The 24186-nt window shown below is 40.6% G+C and overlaps 1 protein-coding gene across 6 annotated transcripts in view; it reads right to left on the bottom strand.

Annotated features, from left to right (window-relative positions):
* Positions 1-385: 385 nt before the first annotated feature.
* The window catches only part of IKZF4 (IKAROS family zinc finger 4), a 60921-nt gene continuing 37120 nt past the window's right edge, over positions 386-24186 (bottom strand). For 5 of the 6 annotated variants that reach the window (XM_060763880.2, XM_060763882.2, XM_060763881.2 and 2 more), the window contains exons 4-8: positions 22146-22406; positions 20869-21036; positions 7786-7935; positions 7128-7259; positions 386-6481 (exon numbers count right to left, since the gene is read on the bottom strand). In XM_060763880.2, coding sequence (XP_060619863.2) covers positions 5733-6481; positions 7128-7259; positions 7786-7935; positions 20869-21036; positions 22146-22406 — 1460 coding nt within the window. In that variant the 3' untranslated portion in view covers positions 386-5732. The remainder of the gene's footprint in view (positions 6482-7127; positions 7260-7785; positions 7936-20868; positions 21037-22145; positions 22407-24186) is intronic. The other variant, XM_060763883.2, reaches the window with a different exon arrangement.

Below are 24186 nucleotides of genomic sequence, written 5' to 3'. Positions count from 1 at the left end.
TCCTGTGGGAAGTGAGCACTATGCTCCAAGGTCCTACTTGGCTAGTTGTAGTCTGTAGTAGTTTCGGAACAGCCATGGAACAGCTGCCCACACTTCCCTCTGCATATGATCAGAGCAAGACTTGTCTTTGAAGCAGAGCCTGTCTTCCCTAAAGGGCTTCACTGTTAATTTCATTACTGACAGCAGAACCAATGTGCACAGTGCTTTCACATGTGTGTGCCCATCTGCTCAACTCTTGTGGCATGAATAAAGGCGCTTCAGTGAAGGCATCATCATGGCTCTATCAGGGTGATAATCTAAAAACAGGCATATACTGGAAGACCAATAAATAATAATAATAGCAAATAATAATAATAATAGCGAAGTATTGCTAGAGACCAAACTGTTAAATTACTCATGTTTATTTATAACAGACCTTCAGCCAGTACAGTACAAAACTTAACAGTAGTATAATCTCCATTACACAAATATGTACTTACAATATATTACAGATACAAAAAGCTTTTGCAGTAAGAGGTTTTTCTTTTATTTAAAAGCAAGTATAACCCCACAAAAAAGAGGGAGAAAAGAGCATGACACCAGCAAACCCAGTAACAATATACAAATGAAAGCTTGTTAGAAAGAAGAGAAAGAGTATAGCGGGCTGGGGATATTGCACATCTTTTTGTTCTTCATACATCTGGTTAAAAAATATATATATTTACACAAGTTAAAGAGACCTGGAGTTTTACAAAATTCCTACATTTGTTTTTTAGGCTTTTCGTACAGGTGAAAGCAAAAATAAAAGGAACACTGGTTTCTTAGAAATCTCAGAGCATAAGTTTCTCTAAAAACAAACCTGTTTTCATTTTCACAAAAGGGAAGAGGCAGGAGGTAAGAAGTGACGTCCACAACAGGATTCTTGCTTCCTGATTCATCACAGAAGCAGGGTTCAGAGCGATTCGTACCATTCCACAGTGCAGTAAATAGTGTTCAACAACGATGTCAGAGACACCTTCTTGTACTTCTAGAACTACTGAGTATTTCCAATAAAACACATAAATAAAGATTCCTGAAGAGAATGGGTCTGTTTCCACCAAAAACAGGAAGCAGGAAAACATCTGAATATGAGCTTTGGAGGCACAAAGGGACTTCTTTTTAAAAAAAACAAAGAACAGTAAAAATGACACTTTAGGTGCTTAATTTATCAATGTGGCTGTCTATTGAAGCCAAGCACCCAAGAGCCATCTTTGGCTTTCAATAAGTTAGTATCCAACTATGAAAGCTAATTCTCCTATTAAGTGGTACATGTATGTGTGTCAGTTTCATAATTTTAACTCAAAAAATGGGGGGAAATTTAACAACAAAAACTTCACAACTATATTTCCTTCATTTTATTATACATCAGGGAATTTCTATATGCCATCACATCTTGACAAAGATACCAAGATGAAAACCACATCTGATCAACTGGTCTGTTTACATTTTACACAGATTTTATGTGATTACTAATCTCTGCATTGGACAAAAAAAACCCCCTCCAATGCATTTTTCATAATTTTGTCTGTTGAAGCTCAGAAAGAAAGAGTCAAACACACTGCTTTAGTTCCAAATTCTGCTTAAAATTAGCTACAAGAACACAGATTTAATGAGATCTGGGAGAAAATTGCATCCTTTTGATTCAAGACTAGACATTTTAGAGGAATTGGATGGCGGAATTCAGACATGCCCAATGTTTCATTTGCTTTGGTTTTACGGACAAAATAATGTTTTGCAATAAAATATATGAGTTTTATACAAATAAACCAGACCTTAAAAGGTACAGTGCAATCCTGCTTTTGAGTCAGAATCAGAGGAGGCCCAGAAACCTTCATCGTGTACCTTAAAGAACGTGCGGCCTATCAACTTCTACAAAGACATAAATTCTATCAACAAAACAGGTGAGTGACTACTGCATTCTCTACTTAGGCCTAGATCCACACTGAAGGGGAAAGCCCACATGGACACGGCTGAGCTTAAGGGTCACTACTCTCGTGAGTCTTACAAACACAGGCCTGCCTGGATTTGAGGATGTGCAAACAATTCTCAGAGACATAATTTCACTGCTGTATTAAATGCTCATGACAAACACTTCAAGTCTTTCTTCAAATGCACTTATACAGAAAGGCTACACTGCTAGAATGAATCAGGTAATTTTTCTAGGAAAACTCCTATAAAAAAGACCCAAGAAGAAACGAAAATCTTGTTCCATTAGATTGTCCCTGGGAAAAAAATGCTGACAGCCAATTCTGCATTAGATTTCTCTTCATACTTATAAAAGGGGACAGAATAATCATTACATGAGCAGCAAACGTTTTATGCTGGAAATCAGTTATTAAATCACACAAACATCCATTAGGTTTCCGACATCCAGCTTTTACATCCAGGTCTTTTCTCAAGAGCTCACCTGTGGGTTGTGAAAGTAAATGATAAACAACTTCAAGGTACACATCCTCAGATTACTGAGGGCACAAACAGAACATCTTGAGCAACACCCTTTCATTCATTCATTCATTCATTCAACACAGTTATCATCGTATCAAACTATGGATGTTAGTCTGATGAAAACTTTTATGTCTGCAGCAGGAGAATTCTAACCTTTCGAGTAATGTGAAATTGAAACATTCAAGAATACGAGGTCTAAGGGCTGGTTCATAACAACTTTTTTCAGTCACAAGGCAGGGGCATATAGCTGCCACCTCAAAAATGACCATGGAGTAGTTTTATCTACATGACACACTGCAATGAGGATCCAAATCTTGGGAATGATTGTGGGCAGAAATTATATCATGTGACTGGAATCCAAATTAAGAATCACACCAAAGTGCTGAATACTTTCAATGTACATCAATAGGAGACTTGAGTGCTTAAAAATGATAATAGGGTCAAGGGAATTCCAAGAGGTTAGAATGACGCATCCTCATATTGGTGGGGAATACAAAACTTGGACTCTTCAATGGGGCTGTAGCAATTTGGCAATGTCTCCCAATATATTTTCATTTCTATTGCACAATGCACATATATTTAAATGCATCAGAATGATAAGGAAATGTATAGACCATTCCCTCCCTGTCTGCTAAAGACACAATATGCATTTCTGGGACTGGCTCAAAATGCCTTCAGAGCCTATAGAATACCATTCATACGCTGAACCCAAGTGAGAGAACGAAAGAGGAGAAATGCCTCTGAACCAGAAATGTTAAGAGCTTTTATGAAATGGAAAAGGGAGGACAGTGGAGTACACCTGTTCAAAGGAAAGCTCCTACTTCACATCCCATCTCACAATACATCCCAGGCCTTCCCAGTTAAAGCAAGTCTGTCTGGCCTTTCAAACAAACAAACAAAAATCCATCAAAACAAAACAAAAAATAGCCCAGAAACACCAGTTTCAAAAAGCAAAAGGCAGGGAGGATACAAACAAAACATTGCAACTTGAGGTTGTTGTTTTTGTTTTTTGAAATAGAAAAAGAACAGCCTTTGGTTTATCCCACAAGGAAGCAGTTAGTTGGGCTGCTGTTAGTCAAGTTATTTTTATGCATGTTGGGCATCTACTGAAAACCATGACCCCGCTCCCACTTGCCACATCCTTTGCCCAGCACAGACTAAAGAGGCAGTTTAACCCTTTCTTTCACAAAACGTCCTTCTAGCATGCTAAGGGCCAGGTGCTGGAAGAAGGTAAGCTCCTGTTTTGCCTGACTCCTAGCCTTCTACTTTGGCCATTGCACACTTAAGAACAAGAGTCAAACAGGATTTCTACGTGGATTGATAGTAATGACTACATACTCCTAGCAAGTGAAATCACAACCTTTGTGTACCATCTGCTAACAGCAGAAATCGTCAGCCAAGCTACAAAATGGAGGTTTCAGCCCTTCACGATGACCAAGGCTTTAAGACACTAAAGTACAAACAGCAAGGACTTCCTGTAGGACCCGCAACACGAAAAACCAACTCTCCCCTCTGGTGCCATTAGCCATGTACCTAAGAGAAAACTGGGAGACTCTTTGCCACAGTGTAGATTTTGGGCAGGTGGGTGTTGCTGGCAGTTTTTCTACAGCGTCCTCCCTATACCATTACAACTGATCAGCCTAAAAGCAACTTGTGACTCTGATCTGGGACAGCGGTCTTTTTTGAGGAGAAACAAGGTGACACTGCAAAGCACATGCCCCTTTTCGCTTGTGGAGGAGCAGCGTGTGCTATTCCAACGAAATACAAGACACAGACCTTCCACTACATGGCAAGGGCTGTGCGCTCTTCTTGAGGAGTCCACAAAGTGCATGATTTTCTGAGCACAGATCTGTAAGGCTTAGGACTGGCCTGTGCAAACAAAGGCAGCCATGCCTTCTGGGGAAGCTTAAGTAACCAAAGCCCAAGTTGCTCAGTGGGGACAGATTCCCGGGAGACCGACTGGAGAGGCAGAAATTAGGCACTGGACAAGAAAGAGGAAGGGACAGGGACTGAGCTCCCTGGCCTCTAGTAGCTGCAAGAGAGGTTGCTTGGCTGACTCTGTATAGACTCACACGAGCATCTCTTTGGTCTCCTAGGAATCCTGTTCTAGCCAACAGGGCCACAGCTCTTTCCTCAAGGTTGTACACTCACCAAAGGGTTGAGGCTTCCACCTGCTAAAGCCTCCAAACAAAACAGGTTCTTGAAGAGCTAACAAAAGGAAGCTCAGAGGAAGTCAGCTCAAAACAACCCTTCTGGAACAAGGGTTAGGCTAACTGACAGGGACAGCCCCAAGTTTAAAAGAGCTGGGAAGCAGAACACAGCTTTCATCACTGCGAAGGTTCTTTCATTGGAAACAGCCTTGGCTTTCCTCATGCGGATTCTCAGTTGAATCTGTAAAAGGCAGCATCCTGGCAAACTTCATGTACATTGCAAAAAGTGCTCGCCACCTTCCTTCAACCAAGTGGCACTGTAGCCCCTTCACCAGATGCAGCCTATGCCACCCCTATCTGGGCTCTAATAGGGGAAGCAGCATATTTAAATTCAAAGCTGTTGTAAGCAGAAGCACAGAGGTATTGAGTTTTTGGAACCACAGAGTTCCTAAGAGGACATCCTTCTCTGCTCCATCTCAAAGAAACCCATAAAGAGGGCATGTGCAGGTCATCCTAACATTACCATCTCAGCATAACTCAAGTCGTGGCTTTCCTAACCCCTTGAACGGGGAAGTTCTATAATAGTTTAGCACCTGATCTGAGGTTCTTAATATCTAACATGGTGACTTGACAGAAATACTTGAAATGAAACAACCCCTCCACCCCCCGCCCCCAAATTTTAAATGAAAATAAGGAAGAGACTTGGACCTTAAAAACACAAGTCTATTCCTGATGAATATCAGCATTTTGTGTGTTCCTCAATGGAGAAAGTCCCTAACAAAATGACTGAAAGGAAAAGCTTACCAACAAAATAAAGAGAGAAATAAAGATTAATAAATAACGTCAACTAAGAGGAAAAAAACACAAAGGAATTTAAAATTCAACTAACATTATTTAAATAACACAATATAGAAAAAAGGCAAAATGTTATGAGCTCCTCCCCATCTCAAGTGTGTTGGATTTTTTAAAAGTTAGGGATTTTTTAAATATTTCTCTTTTTTGCCAAAGTCAGTGCAAAGGAGTACAAAAGAAATGAATAGTTCCATCATGTCCGACTCGGGTGGAGCATTAGAGACGAGGAGAGAAGGGGGGGGGGACAAGAGGGGAGAGTGCTGAGGACTAGCCTATTTTATGTTCCCCCCGCACTATGTGGGAGGAGAACTCGTACCGGTCTTGGCTGTGATAGCCACAGATGTTGCATTCAAAAGGGTCTCTGAAGCCGTGGCAGCCCATATGGATAGTGAACATGACATGGTCCAGGAACAAGATCCGGCAGTGCTCGCATTTGAAGGCTTTTACCTGTTCTCCTTCATCATTCACCACGCGCAGGGCTTCTTTGGCTGAGCTGGGAGTTGACCGAGTAGTGGTGGGGATGATGCCCTCTTGCAGTTTCGGGTCCTCTTTGGCGTACGCCGGACTCTGCCGGCTGCTGGTGCAGTTCCCAATGCTGGACAGCAGCGGCCCGTGGGAGCCCCTCTCCTCGTGGATGCTCTCCGTATCCGTGGAATCCTGGCAACCGTTGCTAGGCGATACCATACTGGGCTCCCGCGATGCCCGGTACACAATCTGCATCCCATCAGGAAGGTCTTCGTGGCCTTCAGCAGCTTCCCGGCTTCCTGCTATTTCCAGCCTGCCTGGCAGGGGCTGGATTTGAGTGTAGACAGAACTGATGACAGGCGTGATCTCAGAGATGCAGTTTGTGGGTGGAAGTCTGAGGGGGCGCAAGTGTTCTGCTCCCACAAAGGACAGTGAACTGCCAAAGCTGGCATCTAGGGGATGGTGAGCAGCCACCAACTCCACGTCCTTCTCAAAACCAGAGCTGACATCAAATGCCATGTCGGAGAGGCCAAACCTCATCTGCTTCTCTCCTAAAGCAGAGAAGAATGGATATCAGAAGACAAATAATTCCTTTTAGCCTGAGAAATGAAACTATTATCAGTGCAAGACAAACAGAGGAGTGAGGAATAAAATACTTGGACCAGAACCCTACAAAGGAAACACTGGCTGCAGTAATCATTCGCTAAAGCATTCAGATTGGACTGGTACAAAGAATAGGCAGGATAAAAACCTACTTGAAACAACTTATGAGATACAAAATGTATTAAAATGCAAGATAGTAGCTTCACACGCAGAGTCATATTCCTTGAGTTCTTGTACTATGACTTTTTGTAATTTTCTTGTATGTGCTACATTCTAGTATAGTTCTGGACTAGTTATAAAGCCAAACTGCTCTAGTGTAGCTACTACATACCTAAAAAACAGCAATCACTCTCCAGTTTGGAGATAGGTGCTTTCTTGCTGGATATGAGGGATACTCTTTCCAATTATTGTTTGGGGATCCAACATGGAGACAAGTCCTAAAGGCTACTGGGGTTAAGAAACCAGGATCTGATCGATTTGACAGAAATATGCACAAAAATCTATTACACAACAGCTGTCAACAGAAAATGTGCTAGGGATCCTGGCACTGTCTCCATCTAGTCCCCTTCCAGGAATCTAGGGGAAGCTCCTTACCCACAAATTTCTGAGGTGTGGAGCGTTTTCGTTTGGTGATGCTGTTTGCCAGTCGGTCAATGAAGGTTGGCCGGTCGGCTGAGGAGTGAAGCATGGAGTCCGGCACTATTTCCAAGTCTCGCATCTCGTCACCTGGCAGGGAAACCAAAGCGGGGCTTATGTTTGACTGGCTAGAGTAATCCTGGCCCATTCTTTTTAAGCACGAGCCACTCTGAGAAAGTAACAAATAATCCTGATGGCTAAGCGACTAGCTGGGGACAAAGATGTCATCCAGCAAGCCTGGAGAGGACAGGACTATTTAAACGAACTTTACTCCCATAAGTTTATACCCAGGACTATTGAGCCTTCACATATTCTAGCTGTTGAACCACAGATTCATCTATCTTAGAGTTTCTACTCCCCAGTGGTCACTTCTGAAATAAAAACTCTGAATTCTGCATCCAGGCAATAGTTATACCTAAGATGGCATAGAATGAGAAGCTGCGAGAAACACATATGAATGTGTGAATTCCATGTCAGCTAGGAGAAGGAACTTGCAGCCAGCTTAGGCTACCCTACAATGACCCCCCTGGATATTCGCAAAGCTCATTTAAAAACTTCCTAAGAACCTGTGACTATTTCTTCAGCCCTGCCCATCACAACTTGGCAGAAGTCTTACCTTGCTGGCCAGCCAGCGACTGTGGTTCAGTGTTAAGACTCTGCAGGTAGTTGTGACAGCGTTCCTTGTGCTCTTCCAACGTGCTTTGCTGCTTGTAGCTACGGCCACAATAGTTACATTTGTAGGGCTTGCCAACCGTGGGGGAGGAAACTAAAATGAATAAAAAGAGTTCATATTTCTTGACGTATCACACCAACTGGTAGGTCAGCCTGAATCAGGAAGCATTAACAGCTTGCCTGCAGCCACAGGAATGGAAAAAGACAGGCACCAATAGATATCTTCTTAGCACTCACTGCTTCTAAGTACACATATATCCACTCAATGTTGTGAACACCTCAGTCGCTTTTCTTCGCTCATATTAACTCTACTAGCAAGTAGTGGAGCAAAGAATGCCCTTTACTGCTTATCCCCGCTCTTCAGGGGAATCAAGGCAGCAAAATTCCCAGCATATGATTGCTCTCTGTTTTTGATCATTCAAAGCATAGTCCATACAAAGAGTAAAGCACAAAACTGTAGGCTGTCCCCATCCATTTTTAAATCCGAACCTTTGTACTTAGTAGTTCTTGCAAATATCTATTCACCTTGCTACTGAAGAAATTCCCATTATTCAAACTGGATTTGAACTATTCAAATAACTAAAGTTGATTTAGGCTGTTAAAATGCTCAAAGAGCTGTTCAGCTTTTGAGGAAGCCTGATAACCATATTCACTTGGAAAAAGAGGACTCTTCATACATGATGACTACTGAGAGCTGACAAAGCCATACTAATGGCTTTCATACTAATGTTCATACTGTGCGTACTACAGTCCAATCCTAAAGGAAACATTATTCTTTCAAATTAAGGAGAATGTCTAGCTGAAACGAGTCCCTTCTGACCATCAATTCACAACCACAGTTGCCAAGAGCAAATAAAGGTTACTTTTGTCAGCTTCTTAGTAAAGGATTTACCAATATCTAAACAACTTAATTGTGTTCCTAGTCAGAGAACATTCAAGGTACTATGAAAGCCAAATGACCGAAATGCATATTATTATATTTAATTTGTTCTTTGTTTCAAGGTTTTTGTTTACAGAACACGATACAACACATATAACTAGATGAAGTGATCAGAAGATCCGGGCCATCAAGCAGCCTACTAAATTCTGACACAAGTTTGTTGACACGAATGTTGTTTAGGAAGCAGAGAAGAATTTCTGGCCACACTTTGAACTAAGAATCAAACTAATGGTTGATTTCTAGAAGTGATATAGGTTTATGCCTCTAGCATTGGACGTCAGCTCTTATCCTAGTGGCTGTGGTTACTCAGTGATGAAAAGGTACATGATTTACCACAACAAATGCATACCTCATTTTACTACATAGAATGTACTCAAGTTATTTTACTTCTGCTAGAACAAGTTCCAGTATGCTGGTTGGAGATGATGGGAGATGCAATCTAACATCCCAGAAGGTTTTCGGGTTTTGGAAGGCTGCTATAGCAAATTAACGCCTAGGACAGACCTGCTGGATTATTTGACATTTAGATGAACTAGTTATTATTTATTTACAACATTTATATAGTTCTTTTCTGTAAGAAATTTCCAAAACAGTTGTTTTAAATTCCTGTTGTTTTGTTATTATTGGTTTCTCAGTGTACCAGGTGTTTCATGCACCATCAATGGTTTAGATTACATACAAGAATCTAGGAATCAGTGAAATGTTGGGATTGTTTTTCTGGCAGGTGAACATGGCCAGTTGTTCACTAGAGTGCAACCTATTGCCATGCTCCCCTGCTTTAACCAGATACCTGCAAACCATTTGTGGGAAATGTAGATGCTGAATACAAGGAATCACAGCCCCCCTAGTAGCTATTTACACTGCAAGCCCAACTGAGCTTCCCGACTTTGGTAAATGGAACCACCAGCAAGAAACACTTCTGTGTAGTTGAAATATGATTTGGCAGAATGGAACTGTGCCTTAACCTTTAGCTATTGCTTCTTGGAAAAGAGATGTTAGTGGATAGGCAATACCCATTTGTGAAAATGTACACTTCAACTTTAATCCTCTCACCTAGTGCTTTCTCAACCCTTGCTGGGAAGGTAATGTTCAAGCTCCGCGTACTGATCTCACATGTTCCTCAGGGAGATCATCCCTGGTCCTCCAGTTCTAAAACTGGGATGGTGGTTTGTCTCCTGGGAGTCTTGTGACATCAACTGCAATATAGTCAGCCTTCCACATTCATGGGTTTCACTTTTGTGACTTTGACTTAAATGTTTTTAGGAATCACTGGCTCCTCCAGAATGACTCCATAGTCAACTTTAGCTTATAAAGTCCTCAACGGTTCTGGCCCAGCTTACCTGTCCAAACATATCTCCTTCTATGAACTATCTAGGAGGTTACAATAATCTGGGGAGCCCTGTTCTTGGTCCCACCTTCCTCATAGGCATGACTGGTGGTGATGAAAGACAGGGCCTTCTCTGTGGTGGCCCCGCATCTGTGGAACTCCCTCCTTAACAAAATTGGATCAGCCTCCCCCCCCCCCCCTTTGGTCTCCAGAAAGAAAGTAAAGTCATGGATGTGGGACCAAGACTTTGACAGTAAGCAATCCAAGAAACGAACAGGATTATGTGCAACTGGCCCTTGGAAAGGCCTCAGACTTCAGTTTCTGGATTATGTGATTTTAATGTTTATATTAATATGTTTTTAATTCCATATTTTAAATGTCTAGATGTTGCTTGTTTTTATTTAATATATTTAATACTTTAATTAATAGTTAAATGTTACTGTTGTTTTTATGCTAAATTTTTAAATATGTTTGTTAGGCATTACATTTGTTGGATATGAATATGTTGGAAACAGTTTTGAGTCCCTCAGGGGAGAAAATTGGTATATAAATTAAGTAAAATAAATAAATAAACTTCCAGCAAAATTTAGTCATAGAGTCATGGTGGAGGGTCTCAAGATTGTGAGAGAGGTGTTCCCTCACATTAAAAAGGATGCTTGCCATAGATGCAGGTGAAACGTCAGGAGAGAATGCCTCTAGAACATGGCCATATAGCCCTAAAAACCTACAACAGCCCAGTGATTCCAGACATGGAAGCCTTCGACAATATATTCAACATTGTTTTATTTCAAGTTTTTAGTTTTCATAAAGGTTCTCCAGTCTTAACCTCAGGAAATGTGGAGGGCTAAGCTGAATAATCATCCAGGGAGGCTGAGAGAGCAGCAGAAAATCCAGCACAGTGGCAGACATGATAGTTTTTAGACTCATTAACCACAAAAGTCCAGGCGCTCCTAGCTCTTGAGTGTGTTAGTAAATCAAATGGTTCAAGGAAAGTTGAAAGAGGGAAAAGATGTAAGCCACCACAGAGGTATGCTGCCACTTCTGCAGACAGAGGATTGAGCTTGAAGCGTTCAAGAGTAGACTAAAATTGGCAAGTTCTATAAGGATAAACATGAGGAGTCTAGGCAACCTTAGTAACTCCACAAGAAACAGAAGAGGTAATTCAAAATGACATACAGGATACGGATGGCGAAAATATTGAAAGTCATGAGGGAAATCCATATAACGGACACACTTTCCATTGCTTGAAGGGGGAGTGATATATTTCAACACTGCGCTCGCCACGCATCTATTTAATCTGGAGGAAAATATAAAACTTGTATCTTGAAAAAATGTTATTGAAAAAATAAAATCCTCATGGAAGTGCAATATAACCACATGTGTAACATACCACATATGTGAAATGAAAATGAACAGGACTAAGGCCATTAAATCTATTCGTACTCTTCACTTTAGTATGCAAAAACCAGGAAAAGTTACTTTTTTGGACTGTAACTCTCAAAGTAACCCAGCCACCGGTTATTCCAACTGTGGAATTCTGGGAGAGGGATAATCCCCAAAGTGACTTTTCTAAACTTTGCAAGTATTCAAACAGTACCTTATTCCCTGTTTGTTCTTATGAACAAGAAAGTATGTAAATTTGAAAATATTCCCCTCGCCCATAACAAAATGTTCTGTCTAAGGAGTTGCTGACACCTACAAAGGAAAATAGCACTACATTCCTATTGAAGCAACTGGGGAAAGTAGGCTTTTTTTCAGTTTCCCTTGGGAAAAGCTATGACAAGGGGCTCTTGAGCGCTCAAAATCAGACGGTGTTCCCCAAATCACCAGCTGCCTAGATCCCAGCAACCTCAGTACAGTACTCCATTATGCCTAGTTGTTCTCAGCTGGATACTTGACTCCTCTAAACCCATTGTCTAAATGAATTATATGCTGCTTTATAAAACAGCACACCCATGAATGTTTATTCCTACAGGCAGACAAATGTCCTTAAAAGCAGGCCTGAGCTCTAATTTGTTTTTTTGGCCCCATGTCTGTAGATATACCACAAGGAAGCCCTCGACTATTGATACATGCTTTGAAAAATGATTCTGCTTTTCCAAGGGACACAAGATTTCATCCATTGCTACTTCTTTTAGTCTTTTATGCTTCTGAGCTATTGGTACAGACAACGCCCAACACTGAAAGAAGCAGTCCTTTTCATCTTTATTCTACGTAAGTTGAAAAAGAAGGAAACTGTACAGGACTTTATGCAACAAGCTGGCTGGTGACATACACATATAATACAGACTCAATAGCAAAATGATTCTTGGTAGAAAGCTGAGGAGAGATCAGGACTACAAAAGCCACTTCTGGAAAGAAGTAAGGGAAGGTCTACCAAACAGATAGGACAGACATCTGCTCTCTCATTGGGCCCATGTCCTGTCAAATAGAGCTGTGATAATCCATCACCGAAAGGAAGCTAAATGTTTAAAAAGTATTTCTTTTAAAAGATGCAATACTCTTTTCATTCCAATCCCAGTTTGACCTCAATATAATTCAAAGCTGTGCTGCTATCAACTGGTCATCCTTGCCACAGAGTATTCTGCCATCCTATGGTTTGCATGGCGAGCTGCAACTTTCCTCAAGAAAGGGACCTGTTCCTGGGTTGTTTTTCTGAGACATCTGGGTATGCTGGGAGTCCAATATAATTCCAGGAATGTATCTTCCAAACTTGGACTTGAGAGAGAGGTAGGGAATTGTCCCTGACCTTGTGTTCTGTTGCAGACATCAATGTAAAATTCTTGCTCATTACTATAATACATGACTGACCCTCTGAGAAACAGTAGAAATTAGCTGAATTCTCATCTGTATTTGTTTCATTCCAAATCTGACAACAGATCCAGACCAGTATATTTGGCTCTGCTGGTAGTGGCTTTCTAGTAGGGTGTCTTCCACCCCTCCTATCCGAGACCCTCCAAGAAGTGAAGCAGAGAGCTATGCTCCTTCTGCAATGTAGTCCTCCTACACTTTCTGGCCAATTCTGTTCCCTTGTTATTTCAGGGCCTTACTTTTATCATAGGCGATGGGCCATATCTTTTCCCTATGGACAGGAATGCAGAATAAAGAAATGTCACTTGTCTCACGAATCCCTCGGTATCACACCCTATCTGCTGGTCTTTCTCAACCTGACACTTCCTACTCATTTTGGACTACAACTCCCATTATTGAAGCCAGCACAGACACCTTCCATAATGGCTATGAAAGGTAGGAACTGTAATACAACACATCTGAAGGTCACCAAATCGAAGAAAGCTGATATACATGGTCTGTATATTTTTAACTTAGAGAAGTGAACTATGCAAATTATGTTAATTTTCTCAACAACCGGGAATCTGTCAGTGCTTATCGGGTGATAAGGCAGATTCTCTGAGGTTGTTTTTATTTTGAAGAGCCCTTCAAACAAAAGAATAGGACTTCCTTTATCAGACAAGCATGCTCAGAAAATTACACTACAGAGCAAGGCCCCAATTTGCCGGTGCTCTCAACTGCATAACATGATTCTGGCCAGAATTACTGACATTTGTTCCACATCTACCCTTTGCCATCTCCTTCTTTGCCGCTCCCACAAATCTGCCCCCTCTTTACGAAGCTTGATTTCAATTCATGTTTTTTCCCTTGCTTTTTCCAGTCCCTTCACCCATCTCCCCCTCTTTCCTTTTTTGAGCTGGCAATCTTATTTTGTTTAAATAGTACACAACTGTCATATCTACTAAAAATGAATAGTAGGGTGTGCATTAAGCTGTGATGTTATAACCCCAGAAAGCCCTTCAAAAAACATAGTCCAGATGCTGTTTAATTAGGGAATATAATTTATCAGCCCATATCCCATAAATGCAACAGGGAACGGAAATGAATATTTGGAGCTTATGTAGAAGTGGGTCTCTAACAAAATTAACTGAATGCAAATTGCCAGTTCATTTATTTACTGGGCTACAGAAGGTGAGGGGGGTGGGGGGGGGGAGGAGAATATATTGAAAAGAGATAGTCACATGGGAGGAGAGTCATCTTGGTGATCCCATGTGTAGATGCAGCTTCTGATCTATTTCTAACTGATGTGATGCGTTTGATCTGGGTTAGATATCCTCAGTTTTTTTGGAGGCAGATCTTCAGAGATGAAAGCAAGTGCATCGCCCAGGGGGACAGCATGAAACACATATCAGGTTAAAGGGCTGTGGGGGGGGGGGGGGCATTCCTTGTTCACCCTCCCCAGGTAGGATAAACTATTTTTACCATTGTAAAATCCAACGACTGATGAGGATGGTGTCATTTCTCACCATTTCCTCAAATCATATTAATATTTTGCTGTTGTGCAGACTTACATTTTCTTTGATATTATAAACAAATGTTAGGGCCTGGCATACTTATATACCTGTCGTCATTGCTTCACACTTTGTGCCTTGACACAGAAAATAATCCAGGGTAATAAAGGGTCAGGCCTTGGAAGAAGAAAGTATACTTCTTTAGACAACTAGGCTCTATACTAGATCGGAAGAATCTTCTAAGCTGGTTGTTTGCCTGAGGAATTGTAGCAGACTTTTGCCAAATTTCTGTCAACATATATTTCAGACTCCAAAAACTTTCTCTGCTTCTGAAAGCAGAAAAGACATTATTTTGTTCAGGAATAAGGTTTTTGGGCAGAGATAACAGTGTAGACAGACACGACATAGGGATGAAAGAGGGATATAGCACATTCTTTGCATACAAAATGTCTTAGGTTCAATCTTTGATAACTCCAAGTAGGTGCAGGAATAACCCAATTTAAAATAGGGGTAGTGAAGCTGTAGCCTTCCAGATCACTTTCAATTCCCATCCGCTCTAATCATCAGAACCAATAACCCAGCATGATAAGCATTTCAGTTCAGTGATAATGGAAGGGTCTACAAGTCCCCAATGACTGAGGCACACCTAATCCTGTCATGGTGGAATATACTTTAGTTACATTCAGTCTGAATTACTGCAGCATACTAAATGTAAAGCTGCCTTTGAGGAAGGTTTGGGAACTTTGGTTAGTATAAAATGTTGTGGACAGACTAATAAGTGGGTCTCGCTATAAGAAGCACACAGTGTAGTTTCACTGGTCATTGGTCCACTTCTGGGCACAAATCTTGGCACTATATTTTGACTTAATAACTGATATGGAATGATAGGGAACAGTGAGGGGCACAGGCATGCTGATGATACCAGATTTTTAGGGTGACTAGAATGAAAATAGAATTCAAAATGGTTCTCCAGGCTGGTAGAATACACATTAAAAGGGCAAACAAATGTGAACTTTAAATATGTGCGGATGGAGTATGAGCTAGTGATGAAAAGATCACTCATGGATAGTTTGAAAAAGGCAAGACCCATTTGCGTGCTTTGGAAACCAAATGAAAATGAAGTAGCCAGCATGGAAATGCTTACATATAAAGCTACTGTTCAGCAAACTGCACTTTATACAGTGCCATTCTGATCACTGCACTGTATAAAGGATATTGTAGAGCTGGCCTGACCCTCTTTATGTTCTTACACTTTAATGTTATTCGTGTTAAATTCTCCCTCCTACATCAAGCCTTGTATATAACAGGATATACATTCACGATACATAAGAAACCAGCTCTAACCCTTGTTCCTCAAGATGGCAAGTGTTTTTGAATGTAAGAACTTCTTACTTTAAGAAAGAGTTCTAAGTTTAAAGAACGAAAAAAGAAGAAAGAAGTTCAGCTAGCATAATGGCAGGGATTTATTCAAATTCATTGCAACCATGGATTTGCACAAGAAGGGAGTGTTAGGGCTCAGAGCGGAGAAGCAGTGCCAACTTGTCTGACTTTAATGCAACTTCAGAAACAAAACAAAAAAGAGAAAAGGCTTGAATTCTTTCTCTGGCGCTGCAGATACTGTCAAACAGTACCTGTACCCTATACATTGTGCATTAGCTCACCCTTGTAGTGGTTGAAAAGCTGAACTGCACATACTCAGATGCTGACCATTGACTCTGCTGTTTTGTATACAAGTACATAACACTGTCTCAAGGCAGAGGCACAGTGAGGATAGCCTAAGACTCAAAGGTCTGTCAAGTACTGAAGCTAGGAAAACAAATGTCTGCACTCTACAGGAAGCATGCAAATTTGGCAGCTCAGCATATAATGCTTGGTTGAGATAACTTATTCTGCTTACTTCAGTCATATGAAAGGAAAGAAAGTAGGCAGGCCACGGAAGCCACACTCACAATCTACAAGAAAGCCTTTACAAAAGATGAGAATTGAGGAAACTAAATTCTCTGCTTGCACTCCTGCCTTGTTTTTGTTTTTATCCTAAAGGTTGCTTATGCATCTAATAATAAAGATAACAGAAGGAACAGTAGGTTCACCAGCTGCTTGTACTTGAGTCTGAAACTTGTTTGTTGTTTTTGTTAAAACAAACCTGGAAGAGCATTTAACCAAAAGGCTCAGAAGCAGGAATTTAAAGAGGAAGTGGCATATGTATGGGTACATACAATCATACTTATCTTTCATAACATGTGGCAAGCACAAGACTTGAGGCTTACTTTGATTATTGCCTATATGGCAGGGATTCGACTAGATGGCTCTTTGGTCTCTTCCAAGCCGATGATTCTTTGACTCTGGATTTTGAGTATATTCTGTTTTAAATTAGATAGCTTTCTCTAGGTCCCCAAACAAATGGTGTGCATATAATTGCAAACCTGTTCTTTTAGTGTATGCTGGCCTTGGTCTGATGCATCACAGAAACCACATCCTTCCCTACACCTCATTATTGTTTCTTAAAAGGAAATGAGAGCATACATTTTAGCATACTATGAATGCACCCAATTTGTTCTACAGGGGCACAACATTCTCAGCATAAATGGCTTAAACCACACAACTTTTCCTTCTCTGGAGACTCACTAAGAAATGGGACATCTTTCAAAAGAACAAGTATTTCAGCCAAGCAGATTTTCAGCAGGAACACCCAAGTTGGGAACTCCGAGTTATAGTTTTTATATTTCATTTTAAAGCTAATGTTTGAGGGTTTTTTTTCAATTATAACTAATTGCCCTGAACCATCAGAGGGTTGGGAACTAGAATTTCAAGCCAATAGCACACTGGTATCTGTACACGCATCTCTTCTCTGTTGCATAATGCAAAACTGTTGCAGCAGATTTCATGGCCTCAGGAGTCAGAAAGGTGAACCAGGGATTTGAATAATGAGAATATCAAGCGAAAGCAACACAGTTTTTGGAAAAGGGAAGAGACCATCCCTCACAACAGTTAACAGGTTGGTTATAAACTTCTCTTGCCAAACGTTTATTTTAAGAATATTTGGGATCATGTTTGTTGCACAAACCTTCATATGTGTCACTATAAACATTAATCTCAGTAGTGTGGAAAGACAGAATTGAAAGGGCTGCATAGCCCAAATGATGTTGGATTCAAATGATACCTGAATCCTAAACTGAACTACAACACAACCACTATAACTGTGGAATTAAAATATGTGATTTCACTTAGTGTTTACCTATTCACCCAGGGCATTCTGTACAGTAGGCATGGACAAACATCAGCCTTCCAGGTGTTTTGGACTTCAATTGTTAGGAATTGTGGGAATTAAGAGTCCAAAACACCCGGAGGGCCGAAGTTTGCCCATGCCTGCTGTACAGACTACCTCCTTCTCTTGCTACCTTTGTTGTTGTTTTTCCTATTGAAAATAATAGGGTTTGCTATTATCTGGAATTTCATGTATCTGTCTGAAATCTGGGAATGTCTTAACTGCAGATACAGGAATCAAATATTATATTCAGAGGTTCATATATCCTGCAGCTATGTAGCTGTTTCCATTCTTTGTTTGGCTGTTTGCCATGATTACCTCACCCTGAGGATCAGTCCCTAATGCTTTTTGTAAATTTAGTGCTTTCCTTTTCATTGCCACAGGAGTATGAGCTCAACACAATTCTCTGCTGCAAGTCTTTGGGGCAGGGGTACATTTGTTGGTTTATGCCTGTGATGCAATGACACAGTGTTTTGTTCTGAGTCTTTCTAATGGATTCATTCTTTAATGTCTGGGGGAAAACATAGCCAGAACATCAAAATAAAAAGTCAGATGTCAATCTTACCCCTTACACTCTAAAGAAATAGTGCAGTTTGGGACATAAAAGTAACAAAACAGAAGCAACGTCCCCTAATCTGTGTGAGATTAGGCACTCATTAGGTAGCTGTGCTTCTTCAGACTGCCAAAAGGACTTCACATTGACAGGCAAAGACTTTCTCTGCATACAGAAAACTTCCAAGGAACAAGGCTAGTAAGCCTATATACACAATGTGATGTGATCAGCTCTAGACATAGACTGAACATTTTACTCAAAGCCAGGCATACAGAGGGAAACACGTGAGCTTAGCACTTGTGCAAAATATTGCCATTTGAATTATTGGGGTCACTGCGTGAGAATTCCTGAACATTTGATCTCTTTGTCTCCATGTTTCCAGTGGACCAAAACTGAACAGGGATATGTTCTCAAACACATTAAAAAGCTGACATCTACAAGCTCTTCTGAGTTAATCAACCTTTCTACAGATGTTACAGTCCGAGCTACTATTTCGCTCAGCAAGACAATACATTTCTTTTAAAGACAGGGCCCAGGCTTCACTGTAATTATATTACAGCTCCCACAATCCAACTGGCTAGCCTTAAGGGCCTTTTCTGAAGCTACAAAGTACAATGACCCTGAAAGTGCTCTTTGCAGAGGCAGCTTCTCCCTTGGTGGCAAATGCCAACACCTTTCTATTTTGCTGCTGAACAAATCCAAAATCTGCAAGTCCTTTCTCAGGTCTCAAAATGTTACATGCAAAACAGGAGTTCAGCACCACTCTGAGCACTGCGGGTACCTACTGGTTTGCTCCCTGAAGGGTCAGAATCAGACAAACTGTCTCCATTGCTAAGTGTCGCCATGAACAACCCAAGTGGAAGCTTGTTGGGTAAAGTGACAACTGATTTTGATTGCTCTAGACTGAAGGACTCTTCAGGAAGACCAAAGGCCTCAAGGCACAGAGCAACGGCATCCTGGCAATGCACAGTGATCTGTGAAGAGAGCTGTCGTGGCTCCACGGCATCCTTCAACTACCACGCAAGCTTATGGAAAAAAACCAAAACGCTGGTCTCCTTGGCTCACAAAACAACTTTTGTTTTTCACAACAATGCATCTACATGCTCCACAATCATTTTTTCTATCTACAAATAAAACTTAGTTGGAAATAGGGAACAGTCAGAAATGGAGAACCAGAATGAAAGGAAAAACTGACCCTGTCTATTACTGTCAGAGTCATGATTTTCAAAGTGACAGGATGGACTTCCTAAGATGGTAGAAGGCGTCACAAAGGAGATGCAAATTTCCCCTTCGCTCCCCATTCCTGCCCTTCGGTTTTTATTGTTCTTGAAATGATGCAGAAGTAAGTCAACTTCACCCTCACCCTAGAAATGGAACAAAAACAGCTGCATGGCTCTCTAACAAGTACACTGATGACAGTCATAGAAGGAACCCTTTTTGTTTTGAGGATTATTGCTTCGATGGGGTTGGTCTCTCCCTTGTTGTCTCTCTCTCTCTTACTCCCCCCTCCCCTTCCACATGCTACAGGCCATCATGACACTGCTCTCTTTTTCTTTAAATATTCTTGATTCAGAAAGGAGGACCCAGAAAAGCACATATTTCAAATTCCAACTTTTAGCTGGGCTTGAAAAAAACAAAAAAATCATAAATTAATTTTGCTCACCATGCCATTTGTCCGAGGTTTAACATGATTCACAATTCACCCAATACATCAATGCAAAGGGTCTATTAGTAGATTAGAAATATGGACCCAATGTCCACTGGGGTCTATTTGAAAGTTAAGCAACAATTTGCAGCTTTAAGCACAGACCGAATGTATGTAACTTCCCCAAAATTCTAAAATATTGATGATGCAGGCCATCAACAGAAAATTTATATTCATTGCACAAGTGTGGGCAGGTATGGTCACCCAAAGTTCCAGGAAGTAGGCAAAAGGAGAAGCAATTAATTGTTTGAACATATTAAAACATGGGACAGCAGCATGATGCTTTCCATTAAAACCTGTCAAGTTAATTAGCAAGGTCATTTATCAAAGAAATTCTGGCTTTATTAAACATTTATTTGGCAAAAAAAAATAGCTAAAATTCTAATTTTGAGAACAGGACCAAACTCAGAATAGTTCTGACTATTCTTCTTGTTGGATTTACCATGTAGCACAAATGCACCGTCCTCCTTTAGACAGGAGAAAGCTATTGTTTTTGTAGGAGGAACAGTTCTGTGCAACACAAAGGCTCACTATCGCACAAAACACACAAAGCACTAGAAATATATGAGAACATATCTTTCTCGAGACCATAACAATTATCATGATGGGGGGTAAAATATTCTCTATAAAAAATTCCAGTCTCTTTAGCACTTGAAAAAACGAAGCAGAAGAAGAGTCACAGATGGCCATGGATGGCTGTGAAAACTTAAACAGCCGCAAAGTAATACAGAAACTGAAGCCAAGAGGAAACTATTACAGCTCTGCAGTTAGAAAGCTTTGTGTTCTCCTCAACCAAGGCAAGTGAACTTCAGATTAAATTAAAAGAACACAACACAAATGTCATGGCTAGGGAGATAGTCTTCAAGTCCACCAACCATGTCAACAATCTACACAAGAAATAGCACTCATTATGCAGGAGGAGAACCCTAGACCCACCTGAGTGTGTGCGGAGGTGGCCTGTGAGTGCATCTCGCCTCCGGCAGGCGTAATTGCAGAAAGGACATTTGAAGGGCTTCTCGCCTGAATGTAGCTTGATGTGGCGCAGGAGGTTGCCCTTTTGGGTGAAGGAGGCACCACACTGATTGCAATGGAATGGCCTCTCACCTGGAAACAAGAGTATCATTATTGGGTATCTGGAAAGGTTAGCCTTGATCCTAGCTTCCATCAAACAATTCCCTTCAAACATCTTTCTCTGGAAATACTATCTTGTGTATGTGCCTTTAAGTTGCCACTCGACTAGTGGAAGCCCCATGAACTTCAGAGGATTTTCATAGGCAAGGAATAGTCAGAGGAAGTTTTATTAGTTCCTTCCTCTGAAAAACAACCTTCAGCACCTGGTATTTATTAGCAGTACCTCACCCAAGTACTACTCAGATTTGACCTTGCTTAGCTTCCAAGATCAGACAGGATCTGATAATTTGGGTTCCAGTGTTATTTTACTGACTGGGAAAAATTATCCAGGTACTGAAAACATTTTCCCTTAGTCTAGGAATGCCTTAAACTCAGTTAGGAGTAGTTAAACAGATCCTGATTGAGATCCACTTTCAAATCATCATCACCATGCCACTACCTCCTTTCATTTTGTTGCAGTCCTTACAGCTCAATTTCATTTAAGTTCTGTCTATCCATTAGAGGGAATATAAGAGTTTTTATTATTTTTGCACATAGGCAACCGAAAATAAGGTTTGTGACAGCCAAGCATTCTCAGCTCCCTTGCCAGCCTCTTTATATGTGTCCTATGTTCTCTTTTTTGCTTCAGCTTTCACCTGAGCTTTGTTTTGAGTTTTGTTATTGTCCTGAAGATCTTTTGCTTTGCCAATTGGTGTCATCCAGTTTATAAATATTAATCTTATTTTTTCTTTCTTTCTTTTTTACAATGGCCCCTCTTTTGCTCTTTTGTGTTTAGTTGGAATGCCTTTAATCCACCTATATTGAAAACTAGCATCATTAAATGGTCAAGAATAAAAGTAACAAAGTTCTACAAGTCAAATCTTGCTTAAGCCACAAATACACTAAATGTCTTCATACTACAAAGACCAAGCATTGCAGAGCACTGGCTTAGTATGGTTTCCACACAGAAGGCACCATGTTCAGCCCCTGGCAATTCCAGGTTAAACATAATTTGCTTAATGCTCTGAAAGTGACAAACTTCTAATGCAATTAATATCTATACAAATGCCCTTCATATGCATTAGCCCTCACTGCTTGCTCACCAGTATGACTACGCTTGTGTACCATAAGTACATTTGGACCAATGCACACCATCCCACAGATATCACATTTTAATTTGCCATTGGGCAGACGGATGCCTCCAGGGGAATGTGGTTCTTGTCCTGAACCATCACAATAGCCAAGGGGCTCTGAGAGAGAATCCTCCACAATCACGCTGTCATCTTTGTCAAGGAGCCGGTCATCATGTGACAGCAGCCGGCTTGATTCTTCATCACTGTACATTTCCACCTTGATAGAATTTGCTATGGACAGAGAAAAAGATGAAAACAAAATGTTAACAGGTTTATATTAAATATTATATGAAATGGGTTAGCTTTTTAAAAACCAATAACAACAAACTCCAAATGCCCTGCAAAATAAAAAGAGAGAAGCTAAACTGTGTTTGAAAATTAGCAAGGATATTTATAAGGATGAAGAACCTATCTTTATTCAAATAGCTGATCCAGGAAGGCTCTTTGTACTTAGGATTAAAACAATTCATCCTCAGGCCTTTCTCCTCAACTAGAAGTGACTTATGGATATTATAGAAACACACTAAACCTTTGGAGACAGGACTTAAGAATGTTTCCACCAACACCCAGAACAACTAATTTATAGGAATTTACTATAATTTTACACCTGAAATCTACCACACACAAGGGATTAAACCTGAGATTGCAACCACTAAGGAGACCATATCAATTCATACAGGTAAAATTGCACATCACATTGTGTTATAATAGATCCTGCTGGGTGACTGAAAACAATTTCAGATGATGGGTAGGAAAGGTTTGTGCCACTTCAAGGTGTAAAGTATGCTATCAAATATTTAAAAGGATGAAAACTGACCAAGGTAGCAATGCTAAAAAGGGGTCTAGTGCTCTAGTTTCATATCTGACTAGTAGTCGGTGACTACCAAGTCCCCACAAGCTAAAAAGTGTTTCCTACTTTTAAGCCACAAAGCATTCCTCTCTTGCCCTTCACCACAGTTAAATAAAACCCAATCAAATAGCTACAGTGGTGAACAGGATATCAGAATTTAAATAATGCTACAGTGTGTAGACCGCATACAAACTCGTTATTACCTGTAATCAAATAATTACAAATTGTGGGATGGAAAAACCTTCTTGAGGATCAGGCAGAAAGAAGCACTTTGCAAGTCAGTGGACGCTGGCATCCTGAAAAGCAGAGCACACCTTACCACCTCCTGAAGCAGCTAATGGAATGTAAATTTCAGAAATGAGAGCTTCCTGCCTCTTTACCTTTTGATACATGGAGCTACCTTCACTGCAGAAGGAATGCTGTTAAAAGGCCTCACAGAATAAACACTCCCGAGCCTTTGGTTCATAGCCAGTTTTGGTCATTCTATCTTGGTTGGAGTGTATTTAGAAATAAGGTATCTTGTGTTCAAATTTCCTAACATATCAGATCTGCTGGGTTCTCTTCTAAGTTGCATTCTTCTGTAGTGGAAGAACAGTATGAATAAGAACTACGTTGGAGGCGACGAGGAAGCTTTGTTTAGAATACAGGACCTATACCATATTGCGTCCCTTGTAATGTTAAATATTTTCTGTGGTCATAATTTCCAAGTTTCAGAATAGGGAGTTCTTACTCAACTAGAGACTGAAGTGGGGACCCCCTCTACAAACAAAGCACCAGCTCTATCACTGAACCTGTCATTATTCTGTTTGATTCACACACTTTTAAAACAGGGAGAATCTTAATCTAAAAAGGGGAGCTGAACTCTTCCTCTCCTTAGCTCCTCACGCTTTGTTGCTCACTTCTACTTTTAGTATCAGAACTAAGCTGAGTATACTGAATTAAGAAAGAAAAAGACTCTATTCCCCCCAGGAAAGCACTCATTTTCATTCATGTTATAATGGAAAATGTCCATTAGTTCCTGCATTTTGAATGGGGCAAACAGGTATGCAATATGGCTGGCTTGACTATATCCAGTTTAACCCTCCAATGATGGCACTATACGCTCTATTCAAGTGTGAGGAGATGTGATGAATAACTAGCTTTCCTCAAGTGTGTTTCCTC

Source organism: Anolis sagrei, chromosome 2, assembly GCF_037176765.1.
Source record: "Anolis sagrei isolate rAnoSag1 chromosome 2, rAnoSag1.mat, whole genome shotgun sequence".
Taxonomy (NCBI): domain Eukaryota; kingdom Metazoa; phylum Chordata; class Lepidosauria; order Squamata; family Dactyloidae; genus Anolis; species Anolis sagrei.
This window is presented reverse-complemented; position numbering and strand designations above follow the sequence as displayed.